The sequence below is a fragment of the Hylobates moloch genome, unplaced genomic scaffold (assembly GCF_009828535.3).
Source record: "Hylobates moloch isolate HMO894 unplaced genomic scaffold, HMol_V3 SCAFFOLD_1, whole genome shotgun sequence".
Taxonomy (NCBI): Eukaryota; Metazoa; Chordata; class Mammalia; order Primates; family Hylobatidae; genus Hylobates; species Hylobates moloch.
Genome location: NW_026652276.1, coordinates 185821358 through 185841698, shown reverse-complemented (window position 1 = coordinate 185841698; position 20341 = coordinate 185821358). Strand labels below are relative to the sequence as shown.

Genomic DNA, 20341 nt, shown 5'->3' with positions numbered 1-20341 from the left:
CTCCTGGCAGCGACAGAAATGTTCTATAAAGTGACTGTGTTAATGCCAATATCCTAGTTGTGATATTGTATTAATAGTTATGCAGGCCGGGCGCGGTGGCTCACGCTTGTAATCCCAGCACTTTGGGAGGCCGAGGCGGGCGGATCACGAGGTCAGGAGATCGAGACCACGGTGAAACCCCGTCTCTACTAAAAATACAAAAAATTAGCCGGGCGTGGTGGCGGGCGCCTGTAGTCCCAGCTACTCGGAGAGGCTGAGGCAGGAGAATGGCGTGAACCCGGGAGGCGGAGCTTGCAGTGAGCCGAGACTGCGCCACTGCACTCCAGCCTGGGCGACAGAGCGAGACTCCGTCTCAAAAACAAAAAAAAAACAAAAAAAAAACAAAAAAAATTAGCCGGGCGTGGTGGCGGGCACCTGTAGTCCCAGCTACTCGGACAGGCTGAGGCAGGAGAATGGCATGAACCCAGGAGGCGGAGCTTGCAGTGAGCTGAGATCGCGCCACTGCACTCCAGCCTGGGTGACAGAGCGAGACTCCGTCTCAAAAAAAAAAAAAAAAAATAGTTATGCAAGATGTTAACACTGGGGCAAAATAGGTAAAAGATATCTAGGCTCACTCTACATTATTTCACAACTGCATGTGAATCTACAACTCAGAACATTTAATTTTTAAAAAATCAATAAAATTAATGACCTAAACAACATAAGTGTGTATCCAGTTGGTGTTATAAACACACAATTATTTCAAGAGTCTTAAAACACAATATTGACTATAAAACCCTCATACACTATGCCCTATGGGGGGAAAGTTCTAAACTGTTTTACACAATCATATTGTTGGTGCTAGTGTTGGCGGTGTTGTTACTCCAAGACTATTATATTCTTGTGTAGGATTAAACAGTTAACCAATTGTGAGATATTCTAATTACATTATTCTCTGTATTGTTGACAACTAGAATAAAAGGAGATAAACATGAAACAGCTACATAAAAACCTGTATTCCTAAATTTCAGTTGCAATTATCAGTATAAACTCGGTATTTTATCTTAAAGAAACAGATGAAACATACTTCCTAGCTTTGTCTACTAAAAAGACTAGGAACAGCAACCAATCTAGTAGGAAAGGGCATGACTAGCTCTCCAATTCTGGTCTTGAAAGCCAACTCTGAATTTGGGGCACAGAAGTGCAGGATAAGCCTGAGACATCTTGTCACACTAGATAACTTCTTTGCCATCAAGTACCACTAGGGTATTGTTTAAAGGACTTGATAACCAGCTTGAAGAGGTTCCTACTGACCACAAATGGAATGAAATTTAAGCATCAACAAGGGTAATAGCTGCAATAGAGTGACATCCACTATGGTTTAAATCCATGAGGTCATAATGATACTTAATTTTTCATTATTCTGAAAACTAGTAAATAAAGGCTAAGACTCAACAAGCATTTATCCTGCCTTTCCTCAATGAAATATATCTTAAGAGAACTGAATAGTTAACATAGACACGTGGCCGGGCAAGGTGGCTCTCGCCTGTAATCCCAACACTTTGGGAGGCCGAGGTGGGAAGATCGCTTGAGCTCAAGAGTTCTAGACCAGCCTGGACAACATGGTGAAACCCTGTGTCTACAAAAAAAAAAAAAAACTAGTCAGGCATGGTGGCGATGCCTGTAGTCCCAGCTACTTGGCAGGCTGAGGTGGAAGGATGGGAGAATCACCTGAGCCCAGGAGGCTGAGGCTGCAGTGAGCTGTGGTCACACGTAGCCTCTTCGACAAAGTGATATCCTGTCTTAAAAAAAAAAAAAAAAGACAGAGAAGTTTGTTCCGATAAAAATATTCCAACTGATAAGTAATGAACAACAGAATTAACATATCACTAATGTGCAACTCCTAATAAATTAGTGGATCTAAGGACTATCACTGGCTCCCATCATAAGACAACCAGAAATCATGTGCCACCTGATAAGACAACACAGTCTAACTATGAAAATAGTCTTATAAAAAAAAAAAAGAAATTGAACCTAAATCTGATCAAGCCTATAGACATAAACACCTTCTTACAGAAACAGAACAGGGAAACTTGTGAAATCATGAGAATACAACTGGCAAAACTCATCGGGACAAACAGCTGAGTTCCCTAAACATGCACACTGTAATGGTAACCAGGAATGGTAGGGAGGGAGGAGTAGGTTTAGAGACTTGAGAGATGAATATCAACCAATCGATATCATAACAATGGCTGAGTAAGCCAGAGATTTTGTTCCATGTACAATAATAGCTTTGAGGTTGTTTTTTTTGAAACAGGCTCTCACTCTGTCATCTAAGCCGGGGCACAGTGGCATGACCATGCCTCACTGCAGCCTCGAGCTCACAGGCTCAGGCCATCCTCCCACCTCAGCCTCCCAAGCAGCTAGGACTACAGATGCGTGACACCACGCCTGGCTCATCTTTTGTATTTTTAGGAGAGACGGGGTTTCACCATGTTTCCCAAGCTGGTCTCGAACTCCTGGGCTCTCGTGATCTACCTACCTCGGCCTCCCAAAGTGCTGGGATTACAGGCCTGAGCCACCTTGCCCAGATGGTTTGTAATTATTTTTGTAAAAAGAATTGACAGACATATTCTGAAATACATATACACACAAATACATATATACTGAAATATACATGGATGAAATAATATGATACCTGGGATTTGCCTTAAAACAACATGTAAAGGGAGAAGAAATACATGGGAGTATAGATGGGACAAGAACGTCGATAATTACTGAGGTAGGGTGGTGGAAATGTGGGTTTATTATGTATTATTTTATTTTTACTAAGTTTGAAATGTCCATAATAAAAAGATTTTAAAAAACAAAAAAGAAATGTGGAAAAAAAATATTACAAACAGGAAGAATGACAGATCTACCAAATTCTTTAACTAAGGGAGTATTCATCTAGTAACTCTTTAATATAGTGCATTCCAGTTAAAAAAGATGCCATCAGGTAGAAGATGCACTACTATTTTACGCATCATTAATAAAGTAAAAACTCTATAAACTACGACACACTATTGATAGAAAGATATTTTCATGATTTTAGAGTTGTCAGAATACAAAAATAATAGTAAGAATACACATAAAAATGGAAAAGCATATGTTAGAATTGATGAAACACAGTGATCCATTAATTCTCCCTTTTTTTTTTTTTGAAAAAAAAGAGACTGGGTTTTGCTCTGTCACCCAGGCTGGAGTACAGTGGCACAATCAAGGCTCACTGCAGCCTCAAACTCCTGTGCTCAAGCAATCTTCCTGCCTCAACCTCCCAAGTAGTTAGCTCTACAGGCATGAGCCACCACGCCTGGCTGTGATTCATTAATTTTTTTAACTTGAATTCATAAAGGAATTTCTGTTAACTAGTACTACCTCAGTAAAATTACTGGCAATGTTATCAGATATGTGCAACTTACCTAGGCTGACAACGTTCACATAGATATGTATCAGGAATATGCTGCCTATCAATCCCCATGCAGTCAATATGTTGCCAAACGCTTAAAAAAAAAAGCAGAACATACAGAATATTATTTGCCATCCTTAAATTAAGATTTGATATTCCATTTAACTATCATTTAATAAGCACCTACTTTGAGCTTAGCACTCCTAAAAGGTACTCTGAGAAATTCACAGAAACATGTCTTCAAGGCGATAAAATTTTGAGATGCAAAAGCAAGAGGATAAATATAGGATACATAAATTTTTAAAGCAAATACAATTTTAAAATATAAAATGTATAATTTATTCTACAAATATTATTAGAAATCACAATGTAGAGATGGCCACACTACTTGTAATTAATGAGAAAAGCACCTTGGAGAATAATGAACTTGACTCGAACCTCATTTGGGAAATAGTAAGCTACCACTGTAGCAACATTTATCAAATATCATTTATCAGATATGAAGAGAAGGTGGCCACAAGGCGCTCAACATATATGAAGAGAAATATTCATTTTGAGAAATAGGAGGTTAAAATTGGATTAGTGAAGTACAGTCAGATTACTTAGGACTTGGAATGTGTAGACATGTGTAAATTTCCTCTGTCAACAGGTAACAATTTTTTAGAGGTGCTTTGGTGGCATGTAGTATTAATTCAAAGAAGTTAAGAAACTGCAAGCAGAAAGACCAACTAAAGAGTCATTTCCAACATTCCACACTTGAGTTAAAAGGAGGGCAGAACCAGAATTAACGCCAGAGAAAAATAAGTTAAAGAATGTAAGAGGCATTCTATGAGAACAGAGATTAAACCTAATTACTTTTAATGGAATACATGGACCAGTTTGAGGCAAATTTCTCAATTTGTTATTATTGTATTTTATTGCCAAGACTAATTTGTCTAAAGTTGATACATATGCCTGACTCCAAATACAGTCTTAGTTATTCTTTACATAAGAATAAACTACTTCTAATATATAACTACAGTAGCTTCCCCCTTATCCATGGTTTGCTTTTCGTGGTTTCATTTACCTGTGTTCAACCACAGTCGGAAAATATTAAGATATTTTCAGGAAGAGGGAGAGAGGGGGAAGAAGGAGAGAGAGAGAGAGAGAGAAGGAGAGAGACAAAGACCACATTTACTTCTATTACAGTATGCTGTTATAATTGTTGTTAAGCTCTTACTGCATCTACTTTATAAATTAAACTTTATCATAGGTATTTATGTATAGGAAAAAACATAGTACGGTAGGGTTCAGTACTCTCTGCAGTCTCAGGCATCTACTGGGGGTCTTGGAACATATACCCCAGGGGAAAGGAGGGACTACTGTACCAAACTAACTGCCACTGTGTTGTTCTTTACTTTTCAACTGAGAATGTTGGGGCAAGAACTGACAGAATGTGAAATATATATCAAAGTGCAAAACAGATGTGACAAAGAAAAGTAGCGCAAATGACAAGGCTTAGAGTAACAAATTAAATTAAATTTGTGGGGCAAGTAATGATGGCATGCAGACAACAGAAGAAACAAAGCCAGAATATGAATAAATAATCAGAGCTGTGGATGTCAGACTTCAAAGAGATGAGTATAAGTAGTAGGAACATGTAAAAACAATGAGCCAACGTAAAGTAAGAATAGAGCCTTCCAGGAGACTACAGGCTGAGCAACAGAAAAACAGAGTAACAAATATTAGATTCATAACAAAAAGTACTCTCTGAGAAGCAAATAACTTGAATGATCCAAAAACTGTGAACTGGTCCTTCAATAATTTGTAGATGGATATAAAAACTCCTAAGGACAATTTTACTATTCTCTAATAGAGATAACTGTATCTTATATATAGACCATCGCCATTACATCAAAAGAAAAGCACTGCTAAGATTACGTATTAAAATAAAAATTACATACCAAATGGTATGTAATTTTTGACATTAGACATTTTCTACTATGACGAAAGCAAAGTGTCACTGAAGTTATTTTTAGTTTTTTAATTTACCTCCTAAATAAATTTACTGAAGTCATTATTCATGGTAGAATGTGTTACAGGTAATGAAAGTTTATTTTTACATTTGGAAAGGTACTACAATATGTTTTTATTATTAAGATAAACTCAAAGTGTTAATATTACAAATTTCCATAAAAATATCAAATTTTACATTCCACTTAATATTTGAATTTCTCATTTTTTGGCAAGAGTAAACAAACTTTTTGAAACATAATGCTAACTGCATGTTTGTATCAATAATATTCAACTCCTAATCACCTAATCTAATAGATGGGGATAATATTACAAATAATGCAAAGTAATACTTGGCTTTAGGGTCCATTTTTATACTTACATTCAAATATGGGTATATGCCATACTACATCACATCAAATAATTAAGCAACACCATAGTGACCAGACCCAGGAAATTCTGTAAAGCTCCCAAACTTTCTTGCCCTCTACAATGCACTGCGTAAGTACTCTCCGCTTACCACCCTATGCAGGGGATAAACTCAGTAACTTTCAGGCTGAAATCCTACTGTTCTCTCTTCATCCTCCCCAAATCCTTCCCCCACAATCAAAAAAAAAAAAAAAAACAGGAAAAAAAAAATGAAACAAAACCCCACTTTCTGTCCCAATCACACCTTCTCCAGGGGAGGAGGCCTTTCTTGGTGGCTGAACCAGGGTTGGGGGAGGGGAGACTGTGGTTCTGGTTCAAGGAGACTCCAGAGTGCTGCAAGGTTCAAGTCAAAAGGAGGTGAGAGAGTCAGGTCAAACAAACATCAATCAAAATGTTTAATTTCCTCAAACTGGAAAATCACAGTTGACTAAGCACAAATTATTCCAAAGGAAATACAAGACTAAATTCTCTCATTTCTATCTTGTCTACTGCTATGTTTATGTACTTGTACTACTACTGAACTAAGTGAAAAGAAAAATGTGATCCTACATGAAAAAAGTTCAGAACTGTCTATTACTCAGTTAACAACAGGGATTTCTAGTAAACTCTTTTTTCACATAGGAGGCTTTTTCTAGGACTGCATCAATAGTAGAAGTCCCACTTAAAATATGTATCCATTAATTCCCTTGAAAGTGACTTTAGTTATCTTTTCCAACATTAGCAAAGGTTATCAGCATTCAAGAAAAATAAAACAATGGTGTAAAATATTTTACCTGCATTTGTCACAACAGATCATGTATCCATCATCATGTGTAAAACCACATATGCACCTGGTTACATCAGTACCATAACTTCCATCCTCAGATGTGCTGATTGTAGTAGCACTGGAAGTTTCATCAAAATTAGGAGTGGTAAATATGCCTACTTCATTTTTGCTAATAAGGACTGATGGAGGAGGGGAAGCCGGAGGTGTTGGAGGAGGACGAGCACCATAATTATGGTCCTGAATAATTAAACACAAATATAACACAATATTATTTAATTTCAACAATGATATGAACCAAGCAACTTAAATAAATAAAATTCAACCCTTAATTTCAATACTCAAGAGATATGAGACTGGCTCATTCCTTCCTTAATACCATTAAAAGAATGACTTGGTGAAGCCAGTTATTAAACCACAGTAGTAAGTGAATATATCTATCTACAAAGTGGGAGTGGTCACATTCACATCCAAATTTCATTCCCTCCCTGCCAAATCATAAGATATCTTCACATTCCTATGGTCACATACATAGCTCCACCTCCAAGATGAAAGAAGGTATTAAGATATGAGAATAGAAGTGTTAAAAAAAAAAAAGAAAAAGAAAAAGAAAAACACACATCTCAGAAATATGGAGCCTAAAGAATAATAAAACAAGACATATTTATCACTATAAAACATATAATATAGTTTTTTAAATTTAGTAATTTTCATTCTGGTCCAAGTAGTAAATATCTCTCATAATTCTACCTCTATAGTATCACAAATGTGTTATTATGTAATTACGTTTGAATCTAAATGCTGCCTCTTACTAGATATGCAATATTTAATAAGTTAGATAGGCTTTCATTTTCTCACCTATGAAATAAAAGATGAAAACTACATCTCATGAAGTTGTTTTTAATGATTAAATAATATATGTCTGACACATAACAAGTGCTCAATAAACGGTAACTATAAAATTTACTTATAAGTTACTATATAATTCAAAAACTAAAAATTAAAACATTTAAAAAATTAAAACAAAATTAATTACTATATAATTCAAAATTAATAGTAGCTGGTACAATACAACCTTATCTACATTCTTTTAGGAAGTAAAGAAATATAATATCAAACTATTAACAGCATAAATTGCAAAATAATAAGAGAAATAGTTCACTTTTATAGAACTTTAATCGCTTAATGGTTAATGAAAAATTAAACACCTAATTATTTTGATAGTATGAGACAACCATGCTTTTTAAACATGCCGTTTCAAGCACAGTATCACATGCATCTACTTTCAATCTCTAAATTTAAAAATGTTTTTTCAAAGAAGTGTTTAACACTTACCGCATAGGGCAAACCAATGTAACTGTGTGAATGATGTGAGCTGCTGGTATATAACTGGTGGGGATAACTGTTGGATTTCTCAACTACCACAGGGCTAGCTTCTACGGATTCTGGTCTGGGGGGAAAAAGTTGCATCAAAGAGAATTCCATTCATTTTTTTTCCTCTTAATCAATTTAATTAAAATGATAAAGTACTTAAACAGTAAAATATTGGCTATACAAATACAGTATCTACTTACAGCAGGTGGATATACTATAGATAAGATATATCTCATCTAGATTATGTGTCATAAGCAAACTTCTGTTTAATTAAGTAAAATAAATGTCCCACTCCAAGTTCAAACATAGTTTCCCTCTCTCTCATTAAAAAAAATTACTAGAGGCCAATTATTATTTAATAAACCCTATGGCACTGAGAAAACTAGCAAAGGGGTGCAAAGAAGTGGTAGAAATAATTTAAGCAAGACTAAAACACACAGAATCTATATGGACCTCAAGTGGAACTGAAGTATGCATTTCAGTGTTCAAAAATATATGTATTCGTTGAGTTTGGCCAGATATTAATATAATAAAGCCTTGGAAATGTCAGTAAACTTAAGGAATAGGAAGTTTCACAATAAACCAGGATTTATACCTGAAAAAAAACATAAACAGCTGTAAGATAAGCAATTCTGGTCTTAGATGATGGAGACTGACCAACTACTGATACAATTTGCCCACTGTTGTTGACTTACAAGCTCCCTGGCCTAGCATTTTACATACATCACTTTCCCAACTTCTTTACTCTTACCAATCCTCCTGAGTTCTACTTGGTTAATTCCTATTGATCAACAAGGTTGTGAACCTACATCTGAGGTCAGTTCACACTAAAATTAATCTCTCCCTTGCAAATACTCAATAACATGGTTTGTTTCTGTGCTTTTATTTTACAAAACTATAACATCACTTGAAAAATTTTTCATGACAATCTTTATCCTACCTCCTATTAAAAACTTTCCATTGGAACTTAGTACTATTTGCACTATTATTTAGTTTAAGGATATTTAGTGATTATATTCTGATTAGTCGTGAGACTAGCAGCATAAAAAACATTTTTTACAGTCAACTGCTTCTTAATATACTGTCATCCCTTCATGAAGTCTCAATTTAGCGCTCAGTGGCTGCTGTTGTAAGCGCTGTGTGCCAGAATCAGCAAAAAGAGGAGATACAAACTGAGGTTATCTAATGGTTCTAAAGGAGATTGCAAAGAGTCTCTATTACGTTCTGAATACAGTCATGCTTTGCTTAACGTTGGAGATACATTCTGAGAAATACATCATTAGGTGACTTCACTGTTGTGTGAACATGACAGAGTGTACCTTACACAAACCTAGATGGTATAGCCTACTATACACCTAGGATAAGTGGCATAGCTATTGCTCCTAGGCTACAAACCTATACAGCATGTTATGTGTGAATATTGTAGGTAACACAAAGCTAAGTATTCTGTATCTAAACATATCTAAACATAGAAAATAAGGGCTGGGTGTGCTGGCTCATGCCTATGATCTCAACACTTTGGGAGTCTGAGACAGGAGGGTCACTTGAAGCCTGGAGTTCAGGAGTAGCTTGGCTAAGATAGCAAGATTTTCTCTATAGACATTAAAAATAAAAATAAAAATAAAAATAAAAAAACAGCCAAGCGTGTTGGCACACGTCTGTAGTCCTAGCTACTTGGGAGGTTGAGGTGGGAGAACTGTTTGGGCCTACAAGTTTGAGGTTACAGTGAGCTATGATCATGTCACTGCACTCCAGTCTGGGCAACAGAAAGAGACTCTGTCTCTAAAAACAGAAAAAAACATGTACAGTAAAAAGACAATATGAGAGATAAAAAATGGTACACATGTAGAGGGCACCTCCATTATAATCTTATGGGACCACCATTGTATTATGTGGTCTGGTGTTGACTGAAACGTTATGTGTGCATGACTGTACTATGAAAACCAATATTCACCTGTAATCCCCAGCACTTTGGGAGGCCGAGGCGGGTGGATCACAAGGTCAGGAGTTCAAGACCAGCCTGGCCAAGATGGTGAAACCCCATCCCTACTAAAAATACAATAAGTAGCCAAGGGTGATGGCAGGCACCTGTAATCCCAGCTACTTGGGAGGCTGAGGCAGGAGAAGCGCTTGAACCCAGGTGGCAGAGGTTGCAGTGAGCCGAGACTGCGCTACTGCACTCCAGCCTGGGCGATAGAGTTAAGACTCTGTCTCAAAAAAAAAAAAAAAGCAAGAAAATCAATATTCAGCTAATGTCTATGCTGTTACATTAAGAGTTCACTTATTCATTATTTTAAAAGAAATGTTTCTTAATTTCAAAATTAATACATGCTCATTGTAGAAAATCTAAATATAGCAGTAATGAGGAAGTGAAAGACCATGTCTCCACCCAACTCCCAAACATTCTCATGTTAATATTTCCATCTATCTTTCTCTAAACTTCTCTATGCATCATTATACCTACACAATTTTTGCTTTTTAAAATCCGAAAATATATGTATTCATGATTTACTTTTTCCATCTTTAAATGTCAATATATATACTTTATTCTTGGTAATAACTGCTTATTTCATTATATGAATATAAATTTATTTAACAATTTCCCCTACTGGTAGATACTGACATTATTTCTATTTGTCACTATTAAAAGTATTACTGCAAATGTACATCCATTTATCTTTTCTGCATAAATGGTAGTATTTCTATAACATGAATTCCTATAGGTACAATTGCTGAAAAAAAGGGTAAATGTACATAAAACTGATACTACCAAACTGCCTTTGATAACAACAGTGACACTTTTTAAATTCTTTAAAAATTACACAGAAGGAAGAAGTGAAGTTTTAGCAACGATTTACAATACTATTCTTAAAGCAACATGCAGGAACTGTGGCCAGAGCACAAAGATTCACTCTTAAAAATTTAGATCAAACTCTGCAAAATATATTACTACAAGGTGTGGGCAAAACTTGGATATTTTGGAGTAGTGGCCATAACTTTTGCAGTTTGAGGTCCAACAGCAAAACTAGCATGAATTTCTTTTTCCTTCTTCCCAAATGTAAGGACAGAAGTGTTACATTTCTAAGTGTTATACTTCATAATTATTTATAGAAGTGTTTATATAATTATGTATCAAAACATAATCCATGATGCAGTCAGTGTTCATTCTATAGAAAAATGAGATTTCACATACATAATTTTGATATCTTACTCTTCAGTTAGAGAGTGAAGAGCTTACATAGTAGTTTATACTCATTCATATACTGCTTTGTATGTTCTTTTTTTCTTTTAGCCTGTCAGCAGGAAGTATGTATATGTTCTAAAATCACTGAATCCAAAAAAGATTTTCTCTTTATCCATGGGAAATTTCCCAAAAGATATTCATTGCATACTCCAAGAATTCAAAATGTTCAAAATTTTCAAAATGGTCAGAAATAAACTGCAATTACTTTTGCACCAACCTAGTAGCAGGTAATGAAATTATTCCCAATATATAAGCAATAAGGTATGGTCAAAACCACCATAATTTGTAGATGAAGTCACCTTTTCAAAACTCTGAATTCTGTTTCCAACAAGTAGAACAACCGAAATGCATAGAAGGGGATTCTAACATGCAGCTCAGCTCTAAAACTAAAACGGTTAAGTATATTCTCTTGTTAATACATAAGCCAATACTTAGGTGCTGACTGCTTCTTTTTTTTTTTTTTCGACATGGAGTCTCGCTCTGTCGCCCAGGCTGGAGTGCAGTGGCGCAATCTCGGCTCACTGCAAGCTCCGCCTCCCGGGTTCACGCCATTCTCCTGCCTCAGCCTCTCCGAGTAGCTGGGACTACAGGCGCCCGCCACCACACCTGGCTAATTTTTTGTATTTTTAGTAGAGACGGGGTTTCACCGTGGTCTCGATCTCCTGACCTCGTGATCCGCCCGCCTCGGCCTCCCAAAGTGCTGGGATTACAAGTGTGAGCCACTGGTTCTTTTAGAAATTCCCCAACAGCTAAAAAATGCAGAAGGAATACAAAAATTAGAAAAATAACTACACTGCAACCCTTAAGAGGTTATATATCTAGGCAACAGATAACCATGGATGCTAAGACTCTTAGGTAAAAGTTGATAGGTAAGTAAGATGACAACACCTGAATCTGCTGATCATTATTATTATCATTAGGAGTTAGACAACCAAGCTTTATTTGCCTCTCCTAATGCTATGTGATAGGAAGTCCACAGTCCCACCTATAAAATATCATACTGAAAAGAAAAATAGAAAAAGAGAAAAGGAAAAGAACAGAACTTGAAGCTAATTATATCTCTAAATCCAAATACCAGTTTATCAGAAATATGGGGGAAGTAGAATATTACATGACACCAGAAGGAGGCAATCAGCCAACTCCAGAATGTTAAAACTTCTGTAGGCCAAATTTTCCAGTTTCTTCACCAGGTCTATGGCACAAAGGAAAACAAATTTTAAAAGAGGGGGTTGTTATAGATGAAGAGAGATTCAAGAGACATTTCAAGCAAATGTAATGTGTGAATTTTGATCGGATCCCAATTTGAACACATCACAAAAAGATTTTTGAGACGAGTGAGAAAATCTGAAGATGAACTGGATATTTTATGTTAATTTTGTTATATAATAGTACTGTAGCAGAACAAAAAAGTCCTTAACTCTCAGTGATAGATACTGAATAATACATGGGTGAAATAATACATGGGTGAAATGGGAATTTGTTTTAAAATACTTAAGAGGCTGGGTGCAGTGGCTCACGCTTACAATCGCAGCACTTTTGGGGGCCAAAAGGGAGGATCACTTGAGGCCAGAAGTTCATGACCAGTCTGGGCAACACAGCAAGATCCCACCTCTATCAAAAAATGAAAAAATTAGCTGGGCATGGTGGCTCACACCTATAGTCCTAGGCTTCAGCTACTCAGGAGGCTGAAGCAAAAGGATCACTTGAGACAGGGAAGTTGAGGATGCTGTGAGCTATGATCATGCCACTGCACTCCAGCCTGGGTTGACAGAGTGAGACTCTGTATCAGAACAAAAACAAAAACAAAAAAACAACTGAAAGACAGATGAAACAAGATTGGCAAAACTTTGAATACTATTGAAGCTAAGTAATGGCCAACTGGGATTACTATTCTGTTTTACATACTGTCATGTATATATCTCCATTTCCATACTAAAAAGTGGAAATAAAAAAGTTCTCCAAGCATTTTTATCTCACATTTAGTATCTCTATACACTGGGTGCCAGCAAGAATGGTAGTCTATCGCTTTTCCTCCCACTCACAAAGATGTCCTGGGCATTTCTAAACTCTTATTTGTAGAATAACTCTTAACCCTTACTCCTTAATTTCAACACATTCTTCAAGGCTTATTTCAAGTAATATTAAAAGAGTCCTTTCTTGATTGCTTCAACTCCATAATTTTAGGATTCATGAAGAACTTATTTACTGTATTGTTGTTACTTTTCACATAATATTTTTGTGCTCTGCTAACAATCTTCTATCATGCATCTATTATTTTTTCTCCCAAACTATTTTATAACGAGGCATTTTCTCCAGTAGAAAGAATGCCATATTGACCTCTCTGAACTTGAGGTTTTTTATGTGTAAAGTGGGAATAAGGATATTTGCTTTACCTTCTTCCCAGCAACATGAAATTCAAATGTTATAAAGGATGTGAAAATGCATTTTCTCAACTACAATGCCTTACACAGATACATTACACTACTTACTTGTTCAGAATTTGCTCTCAAGTACAACTACAAATACTCTGTCTGAAGCTCCTTAAAAATTGTTTTATAACTTCAGTTCACAATAATTCAAACTTCCAATAGAGTGGTTCTAGGTACAAGCCCAACGACACCTGTTTTAAATAAATCACTAATTTTGCTAGAGGAGACAGAACCTATTACCCTAGTAAAAGAAATTTACTACAAATAATATATAGGAAAAACCCAGTAACGGTGGAGGAAGACAATACCCCATGCATATGCAAAAAGACAGGAAAACATGGCAGGTGGAATCTTCAAGTAGTATGTAAAGGTCAGACTTCAGGAACAGTGTTTATTCATGTAAGCCGTCTCTCAAAAGCAAGTAATATCTAAACCCCTGTAATAGATAGAGCCAGATTTTCCTTTGGAGGTTTGGATTCAGAAATACATCACAATAAACTCTCTCTCTGTGTGTTTATAACATAAACATCTGACACAAATTCAAGTACTTGCACTGAAATCTCATGGCAGCATTTGGTATAAAATGGTAGTCTTCCGGAATGATTCCAAATATACTTAAATTTTTTTCCTAGCTCCAAATTAAATAGCAAATTTAAAACATCAAAAAGCTCCCAGAAACCCCTGGAGACTACATCCATTTAAACCGCTTTGATAGCACTGATTTAACAAATATTGAGGGCTTAATGTTCACTAGGGACCATCAGAGATACAAAGATAAGACATTGTCTCTGCCTTCAAGGAACTTGCAATAATATAGTTTTCTTTCAATCAATAAACATCTGAGCACACAGTAACAACCAGGCAGTGAGACACTGTACCAAATGCTGGAAATAAAAAAAATAAAGTGATCCTTCTTCTTAAGAAACTGACAGGCAAACAAACAAGTGTAACAATAATTACAGTAGTGCCATCAGACATATGCACAGCAGCCTTCATAATAGTAGTTACATTTAAGCAAGTTTTAAAGAATGGCAATTTAACAAGTCCATGAAATAGAGAAGGCAAAGAGATGGAGAAAGTATTCCAGACAGAAAGCACACATGCAGTCAGAGATATCAACAGGACACATTTAAGCACGTTTCTCTAAGCATGATCTACAGATAACCAGCAGCACAATTACCTGTACACAGTGCAAGATGTTATTTTCACAGCTCTACTTAAATGTAATGAACCAGAATGTTTAAAGATTGGACTAAGAAATCTACATTTTAATAAACGCCTTCAATTTTATCTTCACTGAAGTTTAGGAAGAACAGACTGAAAAAGAATTACTAAAATTCAGAACAGTTAAAGGAGTGGAGGATGTGCCAGAGATGAGAATAGACAAGGACTAGTTGAAGAAGAACCCTGCGTATCCAGCTAAGAAATGAATATGATCTCTTATCCTGAAAAACTATACAGAGGGCCAGGCACAACAGCTCACGCCTGTAATCCCAGCACTTTGGGAGGCTGAGGCAGGAGGATCACTTAAGCTCAGTAGTTTGAGTCCAGCCTGGGCAATATAGTGAGACCCCATCTCAAAAAAAAAAAAAAAAAAAAAACCTAAAAAGAAAAACAAAAACTACACAGAGCCACTAATGGTTTGTCTCTCTCCCAAGCAAGTTAATGATGTAAGTGGAGTAGTAGTATGACAAAATAAAACTAAGAGCTTCAAATGTGAGGCTGGGTAATCTGTAAATAATTCTCCTAGATTCAGTAGGCTCAGGAGAAGCCCTGAAACTGATCAGAGCAGGTAAAAAGTACTACCTCTCCAAGACTCCTTCCATCATCCTCACTCACAAATAGGTAAATTTCCTCTGCTCAATCTAATTCTTCACTTTTCTGAAAAGCACTTGGCACTATGTCTAGTTCAAAGTGATACTCATGACTGTATGGCATCCAGAGTCCAAACTGGTAACTTTTTTATTTAACAGAGAGATACTAAAATGTGCAACTTGTGGACTGGGTGTGGTAGCTCACGCCTGTAATCCTAGCACTTTGGGAGGCCAAGGCAGGTCAATCACCTGAGGTCAGGAGTTCGAGATCAAGCCTGACCAACATGGTGAAACCCTGACTCTACTAAAAATACAAAATTAGCCAGGCATGGTGGCGCATGCCTGTAATCCCAGCTACTTGGGAGGCTGAGGCAGGAGAATCGCTTGAACCCAGGAAGCAGAGGTTGCAGTGAGCCGATTGCGCCATTGCACTCCAGCCTGGACAACAAGAGCAAAACTCCATCTCAGATAGATAGATAGATAGATAGATAGATAGATAGATAGATAGATAGATAGATAGATATAGATAGAGCAACTTGCTTTTACAACAAATAATTCCCCAATTTTTTCCTTTTTTTTTTTTCCTTGAGTTCCTTCAACTTCAAGTACAGAGCCAAGTGCCTTAATGATTTGCCTTCATTTTTTTATGAGGTACAGAACACAGGGTACACTAACCATCGTTAGGTTCATCAGATACAATGATCTGTGAAAATAAAAGACTTTGATGAATCTATCAATTACACTATCAACAAAAGTCATTCTTAATTCTCTTGCAGCCTTTCTTTAAAAAAAAAAAAAAAAAAAAAAATTTAGCAGCCTTTTTTTTTTTTTTTTTTTGAGACGGAGTGTCGCTCTGTCACCCAGGCTGGAGTGCAGTGATGTATCTCGGCTCACTACAAGCTCCACCTCCCGGGTTCAAGTGATTCTCGTGTCTCAGCCTCGTAGTAGCCAGGATTACAAGCATGCGCCACCATGCCCGTTAAGTTTTTGTATTTTTAGTAGAGACCAGGTATCGCCATGTTGGCCAGGCTGGTCTCAAGCTCCCGACCTCAGGTGATCCGCCCACCTTGGCTCGCAAAGTGCTGAGATTACAGGCATAAGCCACCATGCCTCGCCTATTTCTTTTTTTTTTTAAGAGAGAAGGTGTTACTCTGTCACCCAAGCTGGAGTGCAGTGGTGTGACCATAGCTCCCTATAGCCTCAAACTCCTGGGCTTGAGTGATCCTCCCACGTCAGCCTCCTGAGTAGATTACAGTCATGAGCCACTATGCCTGGCTAATTTTTAAAAAATTTTTTGTAGACAGCAGGGGTCTCACTATGTTGCCCAGGCTAGTTTCAGAAATCCTGGGCTCAAGAGATCCCCTCACCTTGATCTCTCAAAGCGCTGGGATTACAGGCATGAGCCACTGTGTGCCCAGCAAGAATCGGCTTCAAGTGCCTATCTTTAATCTATAGCACATTACTGTAAATTCTGAAAAACAATCTTTATATAGACTTTAGAGTTGAGAATAAAATTATTATATATTTTAAGTCCTTAAATTCTTATAACTATATGATCTGCAAAACTAGATCTTTAATCCTTCATCAATTAAACAGTATGCAAAAAATTTCATAGTAAAAATACTATCACTCAAAAAATACCAGTACTTGTTAAAATTCTTTATACTGAATAATTTTACATCCCTTCTCTTCCTACATTCTGTCTCAATTTATTATATCATGGTCAGTAAACAATCACTTAGATAACATAGGTATTAATAGTAAATTTCAATCTCCCTCTCATCACTATTTTAATTCTGCCAGTTTCCTAATGCCTTTAAAAAATTCCCAGCTTCCCAAAACAGGTATTAACCAAAACCACTACTTAAAAAAACTTAGCATTCAATATACTGAAATCATGCCAATTTTTGAAGACTATTTATTTATGAGGGACTTTTCGTTCAATTATATAGCACCTGACATCTTTCTACAATGAAGAGGCTATAAAATATGTTTAGCTTTAGTTCTATCTCTTCTTAACAAATGAAATATAGTTAGGATATGGGCATTCAATAATCCTTCTTAATATGATAAACTTCAGGGTTAACTATTAGACCTTCAAGCACTACAGGCTGGGTGCAGTGGCTCATGCCTGTAATCTCAGCACTTTGGGAAGCCAAGGTGGGCAGATCACCTGAGGTTGGGAGTTTGAGACCAGTCTGGCGAACATGGTGAAACCCCATCTCTACTAAAAATACAAAAAAAAAAAAAAAAAATTAGCTGGGCGTGGTGGTGCACATCTGTAATCCCAGTTACTTGGGAGGCTGAGGCAGGAGAATCACTTGAACCCAGGATGCAGAAGTTGCAGTGAGCCAAAACTGCGCCACTGCACTCTAGCCTGGGCGACAGAATGAGACTCCTTCTCAGAAATACAAATAAAAAATAAATAAAAATAAAAAATGACCTTCAAGCAATATGATTCATGACTCAATGCTTACTATATGCCAAACCCTATGCTAGCCATTGTAGATACAGTGATATTAGTGATAAAACAGATAAGATGTTTATAGTCATACAGCTTATGTTTTAGTAAAAATATAAAGCATGGCAGAAATGAAATAAAACAAGACAAGTATTTCAGATACTATTTTAGATAATAGAAGAGGGGAGGCCTCACTAGTATGTGATATTTGAGTTTAGCTAAGATTATGCCAAGAACATAAGAATGATCCAGGCAGAGGAAATCACGAGTACAAAGGCCCTAAGGCAGAAACAAATATAAAATATTCAAAAGAACAACAACAAAAAATCAATATGGAAGTAACAGTGAGAAAAGAGAATAGTGAGAAGAGATTAGGGAAGGAGGGCCTTATGGTCATAAAAAGTTTATATTTTAAGTAAAACAGAAAGTCACTGGAAGCTTTTTAAGTGGGAGAATTGTATGATCTGGTTTATGCTTCAGAAGAAGCACAGTAGCTTCTACAGAGAATAAATGATAGAAGGCAAAAGAGAAACATGGACAGTATTCCACTCCAGTGTCTAGTCAAGAGATTACAAGGGCCTGGATGAGGACAACAGTAGAAATGCATAAAAGTGTACTGATTCAAAATATACTTTTGGCCAGGCACGGCGGTTCATGCCTACAATCCCAGCACTTTGTGAGGTCAGGAGTTCGAGACCAGCCTGGCCAACACGATGAAATCCTGTTAAAAATATAAAAATCAGCTGGGCGTGGTGGCGTGCACCTGTAGTCCCATCTACTCTGGATAACTGCTTGAACCTAGGAGGCAGAGGTTGCAGTGAACCAATATTGTGCCACTGCACTCCAGCCTGGGTGACAGAGCAAGACTCCATTTCAAAACAAAACAAAACAAAAATATACTTTGAAGGTGGACCCAGTACAGACCAATAAATTAGACATGGGCGTTAAGGGGAAAGGACCAATCAAGACTGACAGCTCAGAGTTTTAAGCAACTGGATAGAGATGGAGCCATTTAAAGAAATAGATGATGCGGGGGCAGTGGCTCACGCCTGTAATCCCAGCACTTTGGTAGGCCGAGGCGGGCATATCACCTGAGGTCGGGAGTTTGAGAACAGCCTGACCAACATGGAGAAACCCTGCCTCTAGTAAACACACAAAATTAGCTAGGCGTGATGGTGCATGCCTGTAATCCCAGCTACTTGGGAAGCTGAGGCAGGAGAATCGCTTGAACCTGGAAAGCGGAGGTTGCAGTGAGCCAAGATCGTGCCATTGCACTCCAGCCTGGGCAACAAGAGCGAAACTCCATCTAAAAAACGAAGGAAGGAAGGAAGAAAGGAAGAAGGAAGGAAGGGAGGGAGGGAGGGAGGGAAGGAGGGAAGGAAGGAAGGGAGAGAGAGAGAGAAAAAGAAAGAAAGAAAAAGAAAGAAAGAGAGAGAGAGAGAGAAAGAAGGAAAGAAAGAAAGAAAGAGATGAGGCCTGGTGCTGTGACTCATGCCTGTAAATCCAGCACTTTGGGAGGCCGAAGCAGGTGGATCACTTGAGGCCAGGAGTTTGAGACCAGCCTGGCCAACATGGTGAAACCCCATCTCGAATAAAATAAAAAAATTAGCCAGGCTTGGTGGCTGCCTGTAATCTCAGCTACTCGGGAGGCTGAGGCACAGGGCTCACTTGAATCCTGAAGGTGGAGATTGCAGTGAGCTGAGATCATGCCACTGCACTCCAGCATGGATGACAGAGCAAGAGTCTGTTGAAAGAAAGACAGAAAGGCTGGGCGCGGTGGCTCATGCCTGTAATCCCAGCACTTTGGGAGGCCGAGGCGGGTGGATCATGAGGTCAGGAGATCGAGACCACGGTGAAACCCTGTCTCTACTAAAAATACAAAGAAAATTAGCCGGGCGCGGTGGCGGGTGCCTGTAGTCCCAGCTACTCTGGAGGCTGAGGCAGGAGAATGGCGCGAACCCGGGAGGCGGAGCTTGCAGTGAGCAGAGATCACGCCATTGCACTCCAGCCTGGGCGACAGAGCGAGACTCCGTCTAAAAAAAAAAAAAAAAGAAAGAAAGAAAGAAGAAAGAGAGAGAGAGAAAGAGAAAGAAAGAAAAAGAAAGAGAAAGAAGGAAGAAAGGAAGGAAGAAGGAAGGAAGGAAGGAAAAAGAAAAGAGAAAAGAAAAGGAAAGGAAAAAAGAAATAGATGAGCCTAAAAAACAATAACCACAAGTAGATTTGGGGGCAGAAGAACATCAAGAATTCCAAGTGAAGCTGTCAATTTGGGTATACTAGTCTGGAGCTTAGGAAGATTATGACTGGAGATAATAAATTGAGGGTAACCACACACAGAGATTATATTTAAAGCCAGGTAATAACCTAAAAACCAAGTTTTTTAAAAGGAGAGGGGACTGCAGTTGAGTCTT

The 20341-nt window shown here is 37.5% G+C and overlaps 1 protein-coding gene across 8 annotated transcripts in view; it reads right to left on the bottom strand.

Annotated features, from left to right (window-relative positions):
- KMT2E (lysine methyltransferase 2E (inactive)) overlaps nucleotides 1-20341 on the bottom strand; it is a 100609-nt gene that overhangs the window by 44112 nt on the left and 36156 nt on the right. For 7 of the 8 annotated variants that reach the window (XM_032761309.2, XM_032761308.2, XM_032761312.2 and 4 more), the window contains 3 exons: nucleotides 7947-8061; nucleotides 6622-6851; nucleotides 3441-3521 (listed from right to left, as the gene is read on the bottom strand). In XM_032761309.2, the coding sequence (XP_032617200.1) occupies nucleotides 3441-3521; nucleotides 6622-6851; nucleotides 7947-8061 (426 nt within the window). Of the gene's footprint in view, nucleotides 1-3440; nucleotides 6182-6621; nucleotides 6852-7946; nucleotides 8062-20341 lie in introns of those variants that run through there. The other variant, XM_058425616.1, reaches the window with a different exon arrangement.